We start from the raw sequence: 19050 nt of genomic DNA, 5'->3' as shown, positions 1-19050 counted from the left end.
AAGCATTTAACAATTTGATTGTTTTCTAATAAAAACTGTGTGAAACTCAAGTTAGAACTGTGTTTGTAAATGAACCGCCCCATGTTGTGTAGCTTTCTGGATTTTATACTTATTGGGCTACATATCAATTTACTATACAGGCTATACAGTAGATAAAATCTAAACTCACATGTTTTATGTAACTAAAGTGTTTAATCATGTGGGCTACAGACAGTAATCAAGTTATGGACTATATTGATATGAAAAACATGCATACTTAGTGCATTTGAATCATTTTAACCATATGTAACCACCTGCATGTCATGGTCCTGGGACTTCTACCTGGTTTTTTGTGTGTCTTGTATTGTTGTTGTTTGATGTCAGCTTTAGGGTCCCTCGGTTGTTCTGTTAAGATGTTGCTTATTTGATTTCCCCTCGTGACTTTACCCCCTGTGTGCCCCCTCTGTGTATCTGCCAGCCCCCATGCCTCGTTTCTCCTCCTTGTGTTTTATTCCATGTTTTCCCAGCCCGCTATGTCTGTGTTCTCTTCCAATCTGGTCTGCGTCTCTGTGTGCTTCCTGTTTTACTTTGATAGTCTCCCGTCAGTGTTGTGTTACTCCTGCCGTGTCTCGTTATGATTATCAGTGTCGCCTGTGTTCCCCGTGTGCTCCCACTTCCCTCGTTAACCCTCTGTGTATTTGTGTCCACGTCTCCTACATTACCTACATAATAGAGCTATAATAAATGTTTGTTTGGGGTTTTTTTAAGTACAGAAATCAGCTGCTAAAATAATTGTTTTGACTTTTTGGGAATGCTTTACGGTCTGTTCTGTAGGAACGCTGAATTAATATATTGACTGTCTGGCCCCTTCTGGCTATTTAATAGTTGCTGAAGGAGATTTTGTTCATCCCCAGCTAATCTCATCCATATTTATATAAAATCTAGCATACTCCACACCACACAAAGTCAGAAGCCAGTTAAAATCTGTATGTGGTACCTGAGGCGGTGCTGCACTGACCAGTTGTTTCTGGCTATTTGCTGGTTCAGCCTGCCTATCACTGCAACTCTTGGCTCTTATTGGTCAGGCTGGTGTGTGTGTGTGTGTGTGTGTGTGTGTGTGTGTGTGTGTGTGTGTGTGTGTGTGTGTGTGTGTGTGTGTGTGTGTGTGTGCATTGTAAAGACTTGATTCCCACAGTCCAAGTCAGGGTTTTAAAATGCGTTGCTGTCTCCATCCAGCATCAAAGCTGCATTGAAATTTCCTTCAATGAAATTTTGGCTCAAAGAAAAACAGTGTTGTTACTGTCAATCTCCAGTTAAAATAAAAGTGTAATTAAACCAAACGAAAGTAATGTACTAATGCTGGTCAAGACATTACCTGTAGCTGAGTGACATTTCCTCCAATTTCTGTTGGTGTCTGCAGTTTCCACTGGGGCTTAGTGTCTACTGCTACCCGACTGCACCACCATCCTCCACATTGCTATGCGTCCATTGGTGGTGCCAGCTGCTAGGATTTCTGAGTGTTGCAGAATTTTTAAAAAAGCAACGAGTTTTTTATTTTTAACCTATGCATTTGGAAACATTCAGGAATATGGTGATGGGAAAGAAAAAGGTGGTTTCCATGAAGTCTCCCTCTCGCATCCACCTTCCATACTGCCAAAGCTCCAGACTGTCAATAACAATAATAACAGTAATAGTTAACAGTTAATTTGCCTAGCACTTTCAAAACAGTTACAAAGTGTGTTAAAGAACACAATAAAATCTTAGTTAAAAACTCAAAAGAAAAGTTCAAAGAGTTAAAACATGAAACGGTTTGTTTTCTTTTTGCATTGAGCCAGGCTGCACAGACAGCTAAGAGTGTCTGATGTGCAGAATGCAGGCAGTGACTTGGTTCATAAAAAGTGACCAAATCTGTAACAAGGCTTGTACCCATGTATCGTATACCCAAAAGGTTGTGAGGAGGAGAATGATGATTTATTTCTTTGAATTTGTTATAAGTCTGGCAGCTGAGATTTAAATGAGCTGGAGGTGAAAGATGGATTTCTGGCTGAGATCCCAGTAGAAGGAATTACAATTATTCAAACACAATGAGATAAAAGGATTTAATGGGTGTGATAAATGTGGTTGCACTCACCTGTTCACGGCACCTGATGTTAATGAGCAGAAAGGTAGGGTGAGCATGAGGCGAAACCTTCTGTTGACTGCAGCTTGAGCGCAGCTTGAATCATTTTGATGCATCTTTTGGTTTATGTATACTTCTGCACTAAGTTATGCAATAGGCCAATGTTGAAATTTGGCATAGTAAATGGTGCAGTTATTTGTGCAGTCTGTGCATTTGTTTAATGGTTTGAGGCCGTGTGCCGATTTGTACAGTGGACAGTTGTATGTGGAATAAAAGTAGCAAATAGTACAGAGGTGTATCTCATGGGGCGATCGTGGCTCAAGAGTTGGGAGTTCGCCTTGTAATCGGAAGGTTGCCGGTTCGAGCCCCGGCTTGGACAGTCTCGGTCGTTGTGTCCTTGGGCAAGACACTTCACCCGTTGCCGCCTGGTGGTGGTCAGAGGGCCCGGTGGTGCCAGTGTCCGGCAGCCTCGCCTCTGTCAGTGCGCCCCAGGGTGGCTGTGGCTACATTGTAGCTTGCCATCACCAGTGTGTGAATGTGTGTGTGAATGGGTGGATGACAGGTTGTGTAAAGCGCTTTGGGGTCCTTAGGGACTAGAAAAGCGCTATACAAATACAGGCCATTTACCATTTACTGTTGCACGTCATCTGTGTCCTCATGTTTAGCCTGCCGCGGCCGTTGGTTGGAGGAGCCGCAATAGTTTGGAAAGGAAGGAAGCAGTAAGGTCAGTTTCCATTCTGGGTTTTCAGCATTAATAAAGAAACCTGCAACAAGGTGAGTAATGTTTGAGGTCCAAAAGAAATCAACACAGAGAAATTTTTACAGTGCTTTTCTACTCTACCTGAACATTCAAAGCGCTCTATACAGGTTGCCTCATTCACACCTGTTCATAGAAGCCCTTTTTCTGTGCTTTCTACCTAACATTCACACACATTCATACTCTGATGAATGCATCAGAGAGTGACTTGGGGTTAATGTCTTGCCCAAGGACAGTTAGCATGCAGTCTGGAGCAGCCAGGGATCGACCCAAAAACCATCTGATTAGTAGATGACCTGCTCCACCTCCTGAGCCACAGCCACCCCTTTCAGAGGTAAAGAATGATTTAGAAAGTAAGTACAGTAATTTTTTGAGGTGATTTGATTAAAAAAAAATCATTTTTGCTTCTAATTACATAATTAAGGTGTAATTACATCTTCCAACAAATTGATACATAAACGTATCATTTATCTACTAAAAATACATAGGAGCTGGCGTCATGTTGTGGAAGCTGCCATCTTGCCCCACCATCATACACTGGCTGAGATGGGCATCGCTGCGCCGCCTTTTCATGTTTTATGTAAGTGGATTTATACATTACTTTGAATTTAAAGATGTCAAATAGCTCTTTCACACTACATATGACTATTTCACATTTGTACATGTATATTTTGGTGATCTCTTTCTCAGTATGTTTTTCTTCTTATGGAAATAAGCTAATTTTAAACCAGTTAATGTTAGGCTCCAGTGTCCTAAGAAATCACACCTTTCCCCTGATAAACAAATTGATTGGATTCTCTCATTGTGTGGGAATTGATTATCAATTACAACTTCAATGAGCCACTTCAAAGAAAGTTTCACCCGCGTGGGCAGCAACAGAAAGTCCAGATGTGGAAACAGAAGGTTTCCACATTAAAATATCGATATTTGAATCATTTTGGGGTAAATTGTAGTTTTTCATTAACAGGAACACAGTGGAAAGAAACTATCATTCAGATTGTCTACATTGGAAAGAACTACTCCCTCTTCCGCCTTTTATAGTCATGTGTGAAATACGGCTGTATAAATGTGTGGCAGCCTGTGGCGTGCGCACTCACAACAATGGCTGAGCGTAACTGGAGTCATGTGCGCACGTATTTTACATCCACAAACAGCCCAGACGTGGTTTGCGATACATGTGGCAAGAAAGTGAGGTGTTGTGGCAACACCACTAACCTTGTCAAACACCTCAAAGTAAATCATATCACAGAATATGACGAGCTTATGTTGAGGCAAACTGAAGAGGAGGAGAAGGACGGGTGCTGCTAGGGTGAGACAGACGTCTCTCAGGGAGTCCTTTAGTGCTGCAGGCAGGCAAGGTGTTCACATAGTGCACAACTTCAGGTTTTTGATTTCTATATGATGAATTCTGCATTATTAAGTGATAAGAACAAGTAATCTGATGTCCTGTAATGATTATGACGCTATAATTTGAGATACAATAAAAGAGTAAAGTTTTTGTACAAAGTATCGGAGCAGTATCGTCGATACCACCCTGAATTTTACTTGGTATGGGATCGGAAAGGAAATCAGTGGTATCACACATCACTAGTGATCAAATGTCAGGCCAAGCTGGAACTGATTCCTGTCTTCTGTAACTTCTACAACACTGTCCAATAGAGACACATGAATGAACTGCAGCGTCATTAAAAACACTGATGATCTTTATTTAAAAATGTAATACATTTACATCTGAATAAACTTTTAGGCATTACGCTGACGGAGGGATGGATGGACCATGAATGCTTTCTCATCCTTCTTGTCATGCACCATGGAAGTGTCTGAGGGGCTTTTCCACTTGGAATGGGGATACTGTGTCCACACTTCAGAGGTGGAGTTTCCAGCATCTCACCTGGGCCTCATCTGCAAACAATCAGCAGGAGGGCTTCTTAAACCAGCGCTGCCTGCTACTCCTCGCCAGTTTGTTCTGCCATCTCCAGTGGTAACTAGGCTTCCCCTCTGCTCCAGTTCTGGCGTGCTCCTTCCCTGTGTTTAACCTTGTTTTCCCTGTGTTTAGGTCTCCTCTGCCAACATACTCATCCTACCCTCAAACTCCCTTACCCGTCCAGCAACTTCTTCTCCCTCTGTTGCAGAATTCCCGTTGGATTGTTCCCATCAGGAGCCAGGTGTTCAGTCTCTCGATAGCTTTTCCTCTGGTTCCTGCTGTCTGCTGACACTCCTAGCTCGAGCCACGTTCTCCATTCCCTCTCTAAAGTCTCATAAATAGTTTAACCATGTGCATTGAATCTGCATTTGGGTCTAAGCTTTCTATGCAGGGAAGAAATCATCACAGTGACATCTATTTAATTTTCAATTCAATTTTATTTAAAGAGCGCCAAATGACAGCAACAGTCACCTGAAGGCGCTTTATATTGTAAGATATACTTACAAAGAAAACCCCAACAATCATATGACCCCCTATGAGCAAGCACTTTGGCGACAGTGGGAAGGAAAAACTCCCTTTTAACAGGAAGAAACCTCCAGCAGAACCAGGCTCAGGGAGGGGCGGCCATCTGCTGCGACCGGTTGGGGAGGGGCAAGGAAAATAGTATAAAGACATGGAACAGAGACAGAGGTTAATAACAAGTACCATTCAGTGCAGAGAGGTCTATTAAACATAGTGGGTGAAGAAGAAACACCCAGTGCATCATGGGAATCCCCCGGCAGCCTAATGCTGGGCATACACTGTGCGATTTTTGGCCCATTTTGAGCCGATTTTTCAGTCGTGCGATCGTTTTGGGGATCGTCCCGAGTTTGGCCTTGATCAAACTTCTCACCCCTGCGAGTCAATCCTACAGTTTGATCAGGAGCCGAATAACGCGACTGAAAAATCGCAGCACAGTGTATGCCCAGCTTATTGCAGCATAGAGGATTCAGGATCACCTGAGTAGGCCATCAGATTACTGAAAGGATACTGAAAAAACCCGTCGAACTAGTCTTAGTCTTCATTGCTGCTGGTCGACTCAATTGAACACCTCTGAAGTTTGCACACAGGCAAGTATTCCTCTTCTTGCTCAAAATCCTCTCGGGAACGCTTCCTCGAGCCTCCAGTTTCGTGTTCAAGCTCTTCGTGCGCATCTTCAAATACTTCAGAGTCATCATCGCTCCATCTCATTCTTTTGTTTGCTCCTAAATCTTCTTCATCCCTCTCTCTAGACCTCTTCCTGGAAACACCTGGCTGAGGGTCCTCTTCTGGGATGTACTGGCGAACATCCATGCGGCCTTCAAATGCCTCCTCATTTTCAATGCCACCAACATCGTCGTCGTCATCGTTGCCGTCGCCGTCGCCGCCGTCATCGGCGTCATCGTTGTCGTCATCGTCGTTGTCGTCGTCGTTGTCGTTGTCATCGTCGTCATCGTCATCGTTGCCGTCGCCGTCGCCGCCGTCATTGGCGTCATCGTTGTCGTCATCGTCGTTGTCGTTGTTGTCATCGTCGTCGTCGTCATCGTCGTTGTCGTTGTCGTCGTCGTCGTCGTCGTCATCGTCGTCGTCGTCGTCATCGTCGTCGTCCCCGTAAAGGTAATTGTCATATTGTGCCAGTACTGAAGCTATTAGCTCATCTAGATAGCAACAATAATCATGGAGAGCGAGATACAGACGGTTCAGGAAGCCATTAGCAGGTTCCTGATCTCCATTTGCCAACATTCGTGGGTTAACCTGTTGGCCTGCAAGATCATTAAATCTTTTAATTAACATCCATAACTATCTGCTGAAAATCTGTTTTTCATCAATTTCAAGACTGAGTACATGTGCTTACCGTTTTGGTTATTTTGTGGTCCGTCTCCACTTGCACTCATTTTGACTACAAGGAACACAAAACAACAATGATCACTAAACCTCAACCCAGAATGTTCAGAGAATTTGCTTTTTTTGTGATGACTTTAGGCTGCGTCCAAACGTACACGGCTATGTTTGAAAACGGACAATTTTCCTTTTTCGTTTAAAAAAATAAAAATCCAGTCCACATGTGCAGTTTTGAAAAAATATCTCCTTCCACATCTAAACACTAAAAACAAAGTGAAACGCTGTCAAGAACACGCCAAATCTTAACCGTGTAGAAATGTTGGCCAATCAGAAGTCTAGAAGCCTGGGTGGGAAAACCTCATAAAACCTTACGTACTTCTGAGAAGTTTTTGTCTTTTTCTGGAAAAGCAGCTAATTTTGTGTTACTTTCACGTGCCTTCATCGTTTCAAATGTTAATAACTAAAGACAGACTCACAACTTTGGAATGGACTAAATGCATACAGCATACATAAATGTCATTTTTTAAAATTACATTTATTCCAAACCGACGTCAGGATCTGGGTTGGGAGAGCGTCTGTGTTGAATGTAGAATCCACGTCTGATGTAAGCGTGTAAAAACTGCAGATACTAAGATTAACAGACACAGTATGTTGTCTACATCTGCCATTGTAGAAATTGATCTCACGTAAACAATAACGTGGCCACAGCGTGACTTCAACAGCGGCGCACACTTTTGACATTGCCTGAGTAAATGTCCGTTTTCCTCGTCCACACCTAAACACAAAAACGTGCTTTTTAAAAATCTCACCTTTCAGTGACTCAATCTGCTGTTTAGGTGTGGACGAAAGGCCCAAATGCAGAGACAAAGCTGCGCTTTCAAAAATAGCCGTGTACATGTGCACGTAGGCTCAGTTTCTCAGAAATTCTAATAGTTTGTTTGAGAACAAAACTTACGTCTTCTCTATTTTCCTAAATGAACAAAATAATCTGAGAAATAATCGTGTTAAAAAGAGCTTCTGTCACTCTAAGATATGATTAAGAACATTTTCTAATTTATGTATCATTTGTCAAATATTACATCAGCTGACAAATAGTTAAGTCTTCATTTGTTTTCCTGAATAATAGATCCACATCATCCTCTCTATGATGGAAAATATAGTCTAGTCTTGCACAATGTAAAGTACATAAATACTGTCCTGGCAAGCAGGGAAATCAGGCTTTATATATTTAAGTAAATGATCTTGAGTTTATAAACTGAAATTTGAGCTTACGTTAGTTCTTGGTAGATTACACAGCAGTTAATCCTCAGGGAAACGTCCAAATGTCACTAAATAGTGGTCTGCTTTCATTCGGTTGCAGTGTCTCTTCCGTTTTGTGTTCATATGCTGATGTTTTCATTCAAACATGCTTAAATGCTGTGATGTCACTTTAGCAGCAAAGACTGCGGAATGTGCAGAGATTCTTTTGACATCAAGTTGTTTGCTCAGATTTTGATATCTTTTAAATGGAGACAAAACAAAACGCTATGGCAACAAAACAACAAGCTGTTTCCAGTGCTTAATATTTAACATGTCTTTGTTATAAATTTTATTTGTACAAATCTGTGATGTTGATGTGCACAACGTGGGATTTAGACCTCGGAGGGTTAATCAACAAATCACGAAAAATTAGGTTTAAATTTCTGTTCATGACGGTGCAGATTTCTGACATTTTGTGTACTTGAAGCATTTAACAATTTGATTGTTTTCTAATAAAAACTGTGTGAAACTCAAGTTAGAACTGTGTTTGTAAATGAACCGCCCCATGTTGTGTAGCTTTCTGGATTTTATACTTATTGGGCTACATATTAATTTACTATACAGGCTATACAGTAGATAAAATCTAAACTCACATGTTTTATGTAACTAAAGTGTTTAATCATGTGGGCTACAGACAGTAATCAAGTTATGGACTATATTGATATGAAAAACATGCATACTTAGTGCATTTGAATCATTTTAACCATATGTAACCACCTGCATGTCATGGTCCTGGGACTTCTACCTGGTTTTTTGTGTGTCTTGTATTGTTGTTGTTTGATGTCAGCTTTAGGGTCCCTCGGTTGTTCTGTTAAGATGTTGCTTATTTGATTTCCCCTCGTGACTTTACCCCCTGTGTGCCCCCTCTGTGTATCTGCCAGCCCCCATGCCTCGTTTCTCCTCCTTGTGTTTTATTCCATGTTTTCCCAGCCCGCTATGTCTGTGTTCTCTTCCAATCTGGTCTGCGTCTCTGTGTGCTTCCTGTTTTACTTTGATAGTCTCCCGTCAGTGTTGTGTTACTCCTGCCGTGTCTCGTTATGATTATCAGTGTCGCCTGTGTTCCCCGTGTGCTCCCACTTCCCTCGTTAACCCTCTGTGTATTTGTGTCCACGTCTCCTACATTACCTACATAATAGAGCTATAATAAATGTTTGTTTGGGGGTTTTTTTAAGTACAGAAATCAGCTGCTAAAATAATTGTTTTGACTTTTTGGGAATGCTTTACGGTCTGTTCTGTAGGAACGCTGAATTAATATATTGACTGTCTGGCCCCTTCTGGCTATTTAATAGTTGCTGAAGGAGATTTTGTTCATCCCCAGCTAATCTCATCCATATTTATATAAAATCTAGCATACTCCACACCACACAAAGTCAGAAGCCAGTTAAAATCTGTATGTGGTACCTGAGGCGGTGCTGCACTGACCAGTTGTTTCTGGCTATTTGCTGGTTCAGCCTGCCTATCACTGCAACTCTTGGCTCTTATTGGTCAGGCTGGTGTGTGTGTGTGTGTGTGTGTGTGTGTGTGTGTGTGTGTGTGTGTGTGTGTGTGTGTGTGTGTGTGTGTGTGTGTGTGTGTGTGTGCGTATTGTAAAGACTTGATTCCCACAGTCCAAGTCAGGGTTTTAAAATGCGTTGCTGTCTCCATCCAGCATCAAAGCTGCATTGAAATTTCCTTCAATGAAATTTTGGCTCAAAGAAAAACAGTGTTGTTACTGTCAATCTCCAGTTAAAATAAAAGTGTAATTAAACCAAACGAAAGTAATGTACTAATGCTGGTCAAGACATTACCTGTAGCTGAGTGACATTTCCTCCAATTTCTGTTGGTGTCTGCAGTTTCCACTGGGGCTTAGTGTCACCTCTACTGCTACCCGACTGCACCACCATCCTCCACATTGCTATGCGTCCATTGGTGGTGCCAGCTGCTAGGATTTCTGAGTGTTGCAGAATTTTTAAAAAAGCAACGAGTTTTTTTTTTTTAACCTATGCATTTGCAAACATTCAGGAATATGGTGATGGGAAAGAAAAAGCTTCTTTTCATTTACAATTCTGTGCAAACTTTTGCCTTTGCCTGCACAGTATGAAACACAGTTGATCATCTCTCCCCTCTCATATCCCAGAGTCTCATCAAGAGACAAAACATAGTTATGTAGCACGTAGCATGTAGAGAAGTTTCTTGATGGAGCCCTCCACACTGAGAAGGACACTCGTCTTACAATACTCATCCACACTATGGACTTTACCTATATGCATAAGACATGGGATTAAAGATGAAATAAGTGGAATATCTGACAGCTCAAACCACAAAGTGTTCATATTTATTAAAGATCAGACTGGATTCTGGATCAATAGCATTATAGCTTGTTGTATTTTCCCCTTTCTGGAGACTCCCACAGGATTACTGCTTCACAGAGGCAAAATACACTTTTGATATAATTTTCAACAAGTCTGCTGGATTAATCAGACTTTCTAAAACCATGAATACTTTTCTCATACTGTTCTTCGTAACTGTTCAAAAATAAAGCAAAGTATCATCAATGCAATTTACAGAACAAACAAATAAAATAAACAGCCTTTATACATTGAGGGCTGTGACTGCAGAAGACTGCTGGCCTCAGACAAAATTATACAAGGCAATGAAAAAACAAATTGTGTCTTAAAGAAAGTATGGTCAAATGCATTGAAAATAACAAATGATTTAATTTTCCAAACTCCAACAGGAATCACAAACTCCTACCATCTGCAGTGCAGATAAAGAATCCAAGTCCCTCCTGTGGCCCCATCTTCAGAGGTGCCCCCTTCCAGCTAAACTTGTCCAGCGCACGCTCATCTCCTCTCACAGATGCTCGAGCTAGCATTGCCACATCACTATAATAAAATACAAAAAATAGTATTTGATTAAAAAAATGTCATACTCTTCCACTTGATATGGGACTTCGAAGGCTGCTTACTCTCCAGGTGTGGACGGTCTGAAGATGCAGCAAGTTAAAGGTTTCTTGTATTCATGTTTTACAAGGTGGTTTCCATGAAGTCTCCCTCTCGCATCCACCTTCCATACTGCCAAAGCTCCAGACTGTCAATAACAATAATAACAGTAATAGTTAACAGTTAATTTGCCTAGCACTTTCAAAACAGTTACAAAGTGTGTTAAAGAACACAATAAAATCTTAGTTAAAAACACAAAAGAAAAGTTCAAAGAGTTAAAACACGAAACGGTTTGTTTTCTTTTTGCATTGAGCCAGGCTGCACGGACAGCTAAGAGTGTCTGATGTGCAGAATGCAGGCAGTGACTTGGTTCATAAAAAGTGACCAAATCTGTAACATGTAAGGCTTGTACCCATGTATCGTATACCCAAAAGGTTGTGAGGAGGAGAATGATGATTTATTTCTTTGAATTTGTTATAAGTCTGGCAGCTGAGATTTAAATGAGCTGGAGGTGAAAGATGGACTTCTGGCTGAGATCCCAGTAGAAGGAATTACAATTATTCAAACACAATGAGATAAAAGGATTTAATGGGTGTGATAAATGTGGTTGCACTCACCTGTTCACGGCACCTGATGTTAATGAGCAGAAAGGTAGGGTGAGCATGAGGCGAAACCTTCTGTTGACTGCAGCTTGAGCGCAGCTTGAATCATTTTGATGCATCTTTTGGTTTATGTATACTTCTGCACTAAGTTATGCAATAGGCCAATGTTGAAATTTGGCATAGTAAATGGTGCAGTTATTTGTGCAGTCTGTGCATTTGTTTAATGGTTTGAGGCCGTGTGCCGATTTGTACAGTGGACAGTTGTATGTGGAATAAAAGTAGCAAATAGTACAGAGGTGTATCTCATGTGTTTACTGTTGCACGTCATCTGTGTCCTCATGTTTAGCCTGCCGCGGCCGTTGGTTGGAGGAGCCGCAATAGTTTGGAAAGGAAGGAAGCAGTAAGGTCAGTTTCCATTCTGGGTTTTCAGCATTAATAAAGAAACCTGCAACAAGGTGAGTAATGTTTGAGGTCCAAAAGAAATCAACACAGAGAAATTTTTACAGTGCTCTTCTACTCTACCTGAACATTCAAAGCGCTCTATACAGGTTGCCTCATTCACACCTGTTCATAGAAGCCCTTTTTCTGTGCTTTCTACCTAACATTCACACACATTCATACTCTGATGAATGCATCAGAGAGTGACTTGGGGTTAATGTCTTGCCCAAGGACAGTTAGCATGCAGTCTGGAGCAGCCAGGGATCGACCCAAAAACCATCTGATTAGTAGATGACCTGCTCCACCTCCTGAGCCACAGCCACCCCTTTCAGAGGTAAAGAATGATTTAGAAAGTAAGTACAGTAATTTTTTGAGGTGATTTGATTTTAAAAAAAATCATTTTTGCTTCTAATTACATAATTAAGGTGTAATTACATCTTCCAACAAATTGATACATAAACGTATCATTTATCTACTAAAAATACATAGGAGCTGGCGTCATGTTGTGGAAGCTGCCATCTTGCCCCACCATCATACACTGGCTGAGATGGGCATCGCTGCGCCGCCTTTTCATGTTTTATGTAAGTGGATTTATACATTACTTTGAATTTAAAGATGTCAAATAGCTCTTTCACACTACATATGACTATTTCACATTTGTACATGTATATTTTGGTGATCTCTTTCTCAGTATGTTTTTCTTCTTATGGAAATAAGCTAATTTTAAACCAGTTAATGTTAGGCTCCAGTGTCCTAAGAAATCACACCTTTCCCCTGATAAACAAATTGATTGGATTCTCTCATTGTGTGGGAATTGATTATCAATTACAACTTCAATGAGCCACTTCAAAGAAAGTTTCACCCGCGTGGGCAGCAACAGAAAGTCCAGATGTGGAAACAGAAGGTTTCCACATTAAAATATCGATATTTGAATCATTTTGGGGTAAATTGTAGTTTTTCATTAACAGGAACACAGTGGAAAGAAACTATCATTCAGATTGTCTACATTGGAAAGAACTACTCCCTCTTCCGCCTTTTATAGTCATGTGTGAAATACGGCTGTATAAATGTGTGGCAGCCTGTGGCGTGCGCACTCACAACAATGGCTGAGCGTAACTGGAGTCATGTGCGCACGTATTTTACATCCACAAACAGCCCAGACGTGGTTTGCGATACATGTGGCAAGAAAGTGAGGTGTTGTGGCAACACCACTAACCTTGTCAAACACCTCAAAGTAAATCATATCACAGAATATGACGAGCTTATGTTGAGGCAAACTGAAGAGGAGGAGAAGGACGGGTGCTGCTAGGGTGAGACAGACGTCTCTCAGGGAGTCCTTTAGTGCTGCAGGCAGGCAAGGTGTTCACATAGTGCACAACTTCAGGTTTTTGATTTCTATATGATGAATTCTGCATTATTAAGTGATAAGAACAAGTAATCTGATGTCCTGTAATGATTATGACGCTATAATTTGAGATACAATAAAAGAGTAAAGTTTTTGTACAAAGTATCGGAGCAGTATCGTCGATACCACCCTGAATTTTACTTGGTATGGGATCGGAAAGGAAATCAGTGGTATCACACATCACTAGTGATCAAATGTCAGGCCAAGCTGGAACTGATTCCTGTCTTCTGTAACTTCTACAACACTGTCCAATAGAGACACATGAATGAACTGCAGCGTCATTAAAAACACTGATGATCTTTATTTAAAAATGTAATACATTTACATCTGAATAAACTTTTAGGCATTACGCTGACGGAGGGATGGATGGACCATGAATGCTTTCTCATCCTTCTTGTCATGCACCATGGAAGTGTCTGAGGGGCTTTTCCACTTGGAATGGGGATACTGTGTCCACACTTCAGAGGTGGAGTTTCCAGCATCTCACCTGGGCCTCATCTGCAAACAATCAGCAGGAGGGCTTCTTAAACCAGCGCTGCCTGCTACTCCTCGCCAGTTTGTTCTGCCATCTCCAGTGGTAACTAGGCTTCCCCTCTGCTCCAGTTCTGGCGTGCTCCTTCCCTGTGTTTAACCTTGTTTTCCCTGTGTTTAGGTCTCCTCTGCCAACGTACTCATCCTACCCTCAAACTCCCTTACCCGTCCAGCAACTTCTTCTCCCTCTGTTGCAGAATTCCCGTTGGATTGTTCCCATCAGGAGCCAGGTGTTCAGTCTCTCGATAGCTTTTCCTCTGGTTCCTGCTGTCTGCTGACACTCCTAGCTCGAGCCACGTTCTCCATTCCCTCTCTAAAGTCTCATAAATAGTTTAACCATGTGCATTGAATCTGCATTTGGGTCTAAGCTTTCTATGCAGGGAAGAAATCATCACAGTGACATCTATTTAATTTTCAATTCAATTTTATTTAAAGAGCGCCAAATGACAGCAACAGTCACCTGAAGGCGCTTTATATTGTAAGATATACTTACAAAGAAAACCCCAACAATCATATGACCCCCTATGAGCAAGCACTTTGGCGACAGTGGGAAGGAAAAACTCCCTTTTAACAGGAAGAAACCTCCAGCAGAACCAGGCTCAGGGAGGGGCGGCCATCTGCTGCGACCGGTTGGGGAGGGGCAAGGAAAATAGTATAAAGACATGGAACAGAGACAGAGGTTAATAACAAGTACCATTCAGTGCAGAGAGGTCTATTAAACATAGTGGGTGAAGAAGAAACACCCAGTGCATCATGGGAATCCCCCGGCAGCCTAATGCTGGGCATACACTGTGCGATTTTTGGCCCATTTTGAGCCGATTTTTCAGTCGTGCGATCGTTTTGGGGATCGTCCCGAGTTTGGCCTTGATCAAACTTCTCACCCCTGCGAGTCAATCCTACAGTTTGATCAGGAGCCGAATAACGCGACTGAAAAATCGCAGCACAGTGTATGCCCAGCTTATTGCAGCATAGAGGATTCAGGATCACCTGAGTAGGCCATCAGATTACTGAAAGGATACTGAAAAAACCCGTCGAAGTAGTCTTAGTCTTCATTGCTGCTGGTCGACTCAATTGAACACCTCTGAAGTTTGCACACAGGCAAGTATTGCTCTTCTTCCTCAAAATCCTCTCGGGAACGCTTCCTCGAGCCTCCAGTTTCATGTTCAAGCTCTTCGTGCGCATCTTCAAATACTTCAGAGTCATCATCGCTCCATCTCATTCTTTTGTTTGCTCCTAAATCTTCTTCATCCCTCTCTCTAGACCTCTTCCTGGAAACACCTGGCTGAGGGTCCTCTTCTGGGATGTACTGGCGAACATCCATGCGGCCTTCAAATGCCTCCTCATTTTCAATGCCACCAACATCGTCATCGTCATCGTTGCCGTCGCCGTCGCCGCCGTCATCGGCGTCATCGTTGTCGTCATCGTCGTTGTCGTCGTCGTTGTCGTTGTCATCGTCGTCATCGTCATCGTTGCCGTCGCCGTCGCCGCCGTCATTGGCGTCATCGTTGTCGTCATCGTCGTTGTCGTTGTTGTCATCGTCGTCGTCGTCGTTGTCGTTGTCGTTGTCGTCGTCGTCGTCGTCATCGTCGTCGTCATCGTCATCGTCATCGTCTTCGTCCCCGTAAAGGTAATTGTCATATTGTGCCAGTACTGAAGCTATTAGCTCATCTAGATAGCAACAATAATCATGGAGAGCGCGATACAGACGGTTCAGGAAGCCATTAGCAGGTTCCTGATCTCCATTTGCCAACATTCGTGGGTTAACCTGTTGGCCTGCAAGATCATTAAATCTTTTAATTAACATCCATAACTATCTGCTGAAAATCTGTTTTTCATCAATTTCAAGACTGAGTACATGTGCTTACCGTTTTGGTTATTTTGTGGTCCGTCTCCACTTGCACTCATTTTGACTACAAGGAACACAAAACAACAATGATCACTAAACCTCAACCCAGAATGTTCAGAGAATTTGCTTTTTTTGTGATGACTTTAGGCTGCGTCCAAACGTACACGGCTATGTTTGAAAACAGACGTTTTTCCTTTTTCGTTTAAAAAAATAAAAATCCAGTCCACATGTGCAGTTTTGAAAAAATATCTCCTTCCACATCTAAACACTAAAAACAAAGTGAAACGCTGTCAAGAACACGCCAAATCTTAACCGTGTAGAAATGTTGGCCAATCAGAAGTCTAGAAGCCTGGGTGGGAAAACCTCATAAAACCTTACGTACTTCTGAGAAGTTTTTGTCTTTTTCTGGAAAAGCAGCTAATTTTGTGTTACTTTTACGTGCCTTCATCGTTTCAAATGTTAATAACTAAAGACAGACTCACAACTTTGGAATGGACTAAATGCATACAGCATACATAAATGTCATTTTTTAAAATTACATTTCTTCCAAACCGACGTCAGGATTTGGGTTGGGAGAGCGTCTGTGTTGAATGTAGAATCCACGTCTGATGTAAGCGTGTAAAAACTGCAGATACTAAGATTAACAGACACAGTATGTTGTCTACATCTGCCATTGTAGAAATTGATCTCACGTAAACAATAACGTGGCCACAGCGTGACTTCAACAGCGGCGCACACTTTTGACATTGCCTGAGTAAATGTCCATTTTCCTCGTCCACACCTGAACACAAAAACGTCCTTTTTAAAAATCTCACCTTTCAGTGACTCAATCTGCTGTTTAGGTGTGGACGAAAGGCCCAAATGCAGAGACAAAGCTGCGCTTTCAAAAATAGCCGTGTACATGTGCACGTAGGCTCAGTTTCTCAGAAATTCTAATAGTTTGTTTGAGAACAAAACTTACGTCTTCTCTATTTTCCTAAATGAACAAAATAATCTGAGAAATAATCGTGTTAAAAAGAGCTTCTGTCACTCTAAGATATGATTAAGAACATTTTCTAATTTATGTATCATTTGTCAAATATTACATCAGCTGACAAATAGTTAAGTCTTCATTTGTTTTCCTGAATAATAGATCCACATCATCCTCTCTATGATGGAAAATATAGTCTAGTCTTGCACAATGTAAAGTACATAAATACTGTCCTGGCAAGCAGGGAAATCAGGCTTTATATATTTAAGTAAATGATCTTGAGTTTATAAACTGAAATTTGAGCTTACTTTAGTTCTTGGTAGATTACACAGCAGTTAATCCTCAGGGAAACGTCCAAATGTCACTAAATAGTGGTCTGCTTTCATTCGGTTGCAGTGTCTCTTCAGTTTTGTGTTCATATGCTGATGTTTTCATTCAAACATGCTTAAATGCTGTGATGTCACTTTAGCAGCAAAGACTGCGGAATGTGCAGAGATTCTTTTGACATCAAGTTGTTTGCTCAGATTTTGATATCTTTTAAATGGAGACAAAACAAAACGCTATGGCAACAAAACAACAAGCTGTTTCCAGTGCTTAATATTTAACATGTCTTTGTTATAAATTTTATTTGTACAAATCTGTGATGTTGATGTGCACAACGTGGGATTTAGACCTCGGAGGGTTAATCAACAAATCACGAAAAATTAGGTTTAAATTTCTGTTCATGACGGTGCAGATTTCTGACATTTTGTGTACTTGAAGCATTTAACAATTTGATTGTTTTCTAATAAAAACTGTGTGAAACTCAAGTTAGAACTGTGTTTGTAAATGAACCGCCCCATGTTGTGTAGCTTTCTGGATTTTATACTTATTGGGCTACATATTAATTTACTATACAGGCTATACAGTAGATAAAATCTAAACTCACATGTTTTATGTAACTAAAGTGTTTAATCATGTGGGCTACAGACAGTAATCAAGTTATGGACTATATTGATATGAAAAACATGCATACTTAGTGCATTTGAATCATTTTAACCATATGTAACCACCTGCATGTCATGGTCCTGGGACTTCTACCTGGTTTTTTGTGTGTCTTGTATTGTTGTTGTTTGATGTCAGCTTTAGGGTCCCTCGGTTGTTCTGTTAAGATGTTGCTTATTTGATTTCCCCTCGTGACTTTACCCCCTGTGTGCCCCCTCTGTGTACCTGCCAGCCCCCATGCCTCGTTTCTCCTCCTTGTGTTTTATTCCATGTTTTCCCAGCCCGCTATGTCTGTGTTCTCTTCCAATCTGGTCTGCGTCTCTGTGTGCTTCCTGTTTTACTTTGATAGTCTCCCGTCAGTGTTGTGTTACTCCTGCCGTGTCTCGTTATGATTATCAGTGTCGCCTGTGTTCCCCGTGTGCTCCCACTTCCCTCGTTAACCCTCTGTGTATTTGTGTCCACGTCTCCTACATTACCTACATAATAGAGCTATAATAAATGTTTGTTTGGGGTTTTTTTAAGTACAGAAATCAGCTGCTAAAATAATTGTTTTGACTTTTTGGGAATGCTTTACGGTCTGTTCTGTAGGAACGCTGAATTAATATATTGACTGTCTGGCCCCTTCTGGCTATTTAATAGTTGCTGAAGGAGATTTTGTTCATCCCCAGCTAATTTCATCCATATTTATATAAAATCTAGCATACTCCACACCACACAAAGTCAGAAGCCAGTTAAAATCTGTATGTGGTACCTGAGGCGGTGCTGCACTGACCAGTTGTTTCTGGCTATTTGCTGGTTCAGCCTGCCTATCACTGCAACTCTTGGCTCTTATTGGTCAGGCTGGTGTGTGTGTGTGTGTGTGTGTGTGTGTGTGTGTGTGTGTGTGTGTGTGTGTGTGTGTGTGTGTGTGTGTGTGTGTGTGCGTATTGTAAAGACTTGATTCCCACAGTCCAAGTCAGGGTTTTAAAATGCGTTGCTGTCTCCATCCAGCATCAAAGCTGCATTGAAATTTCCTTCAATGAAATTTTGGCTCAAAGAAAAACAGTGTTGTTACTGTCAATCTCCAGTTAAAATAAAAGTGTAATTAAACCAAACGAAAGTAATGCACTAATGCTGGTCAAGACATTACCTGTAGCTGAGTGACATTTCCTCCAATTTCTGTTGGTGTCTGCAGTTTCCACTGGGGCTTAGTGTCACCTCTACTGCTACCCGACTGCACCACCATCCTCCACATTGCTATGCGTCCATTGGTGGTGCCAGCTGCTAGGATTTCTGAGTGTTGCAGAATTTTTAAGAAAGCAACGAGTTTTTTTTTTTTAACCTATGCATTTGCAAACATTCAGGAATATGGTGATGGGAAAGAAAAAGCTTCTTTTCATTTACAATTCTGTGCAAACTTTTGCCTTTGCCTGCAC

General features: G+C 41.4%; 2 protein-coding genes and 3 long non-coding RNA genes across 10 annotated transcripts; 2 read left to right on the top strand and 3 right to left on the bottom strand.

The window, feature by feature from the left end:
• Window positions 1–2767: 2767 nt before the first annotated feature.
• On the top strand, window positions 2768–4690 carry LOC143419815 (uncharacterized). 2 transcript variants are annotated; one of them, XR_013099831.1, is made up of 4 exons: window positions 2768–2872; window positions 3056–3189; window positions 3344–3435; window positions 4603–4690. It is a non-coding gene; the product is annotated as an uncharacterized LOC143419815 (long non-coding RNA). The 2 variants fall into 2 exon arrangements; XR_013099832.1 differs by having other exon boundaries at window positions 3056–3208.
• LOC112433691 (uncharacterized) lies at window positions 4526–8012 on the bottom strand. 2 transcript variants are annotated; one of them, XM_076887376.1, is made up of 3 exons: window positions 7912–8012; window positions 6653–6697; window positions 4526–6560 (listed from the first exon to the last, which is right to left on the bottom strand). In XM_076887376.1, the coding sequence occupies exons 2-3, from the start codon at window positions 6690–6692 to the stop codon at window positions 5833–5835; spliced, it is 768 nt and encodes a 255-aa protein (XP_076743491.1). In that variant the 5' UTR covers window positions 6693–6697; window positions 7912–8012; the 3' UTR covers window positions 4526–5832. The 2 variants fall into 2 exon arrangements, with proteins under 2 accessions (XP_076743491.1, XP_076743492.1); XM_076887377.1 differs by lacking the exon at window positions 7912–8012 and having other exon boundaries at window positions 6653–6787.
• A 2083-nt stretch (window positions 8013–10095) lies between these two features.
• LOC112431364 (uncharacterized) lies at window positions 10096–11666 on the bottom strand. Of its 2 annotated transcripts, XR_013099981.1 has the most exons (4): window positions 11477–11666; window positions 10886–11007; window positions 10672–10802; window positions 10096–10177 (listed from the first exon to the last, which is right to left on the bottom strand). It is a non-coding gene; the product is annotated as an uncharacterized LOC112431364 (long non-coding RNA). The 2 variants fall into 2 exon arrangements; XR_003022480.2 differs by lacking the exon at window positions 11477–11666 and having other exon boundaries at window positions 10886–11028.
• Window positions 11667–11811: 145 nt separating this feature from the next.
• On the top strand, window positions 11812–14932 carry LOC143419814 (uncharacterized). Of its 3 annotated transcripts, none has more exons than XR_013099830.1 (4): window positions 11812–11916; window positions 12131–12233; window positions 12389–12480; window positions 13648–14932. It is a non-coding gene; the product is annotated as an uncharacterized LOC143419814 (long non-coding RNA). The 3 variants fall into 3 exon arrangements; XR_013099828.1 differs by having other exon boundaries at window positions 12100–12233; XR_013099829.1 differs by having other exon boundaries at window positions 12100–12252.
• Window positions 14933–14998: 66 nt separating this feature from the next.
• On the bottom strand, window positions 14999–15993 carry LOC143419995 (uncharacterized). The gene is made up of 3 exons (XM_076887859.1): window positions 15701–15993; window positions 15098–15608; window positions 14999–15005 (listed from the first exon to the last, which is right to left on the bottom strand). The coding sequence occupies exons 1-3, from the start codon at window positions 15738–15740 to the stop codon at window positions 14999–15001; spliced, it is 558 nt and encodes a 185-aa protein (XP_076743974.1). The 5' UTR covers window positions 15741–15993.
• Between the last annotated feature and the right edge of the window lie 3057 nt (window positions 15994–19050).

This window comes from Maylandia zebra, linkage group LG8 (assembly GCF_041146795.1).
Source record: "Maylandia zebra isolate NMK-2024a linkage group LG8, Mzebra_GT3a, whole genome shotgun sequence".
NCBI classification, from domain to species: domain Eukaryota; kingdom Metazoa; phylum Chordata; class Actinopteri; order Cichliformes; family Cichlidae; genus Maylandia; species Maylandia zebra.
This window is presented reverse-complemented; position numbering and strand designations above follow the sequence as displayed.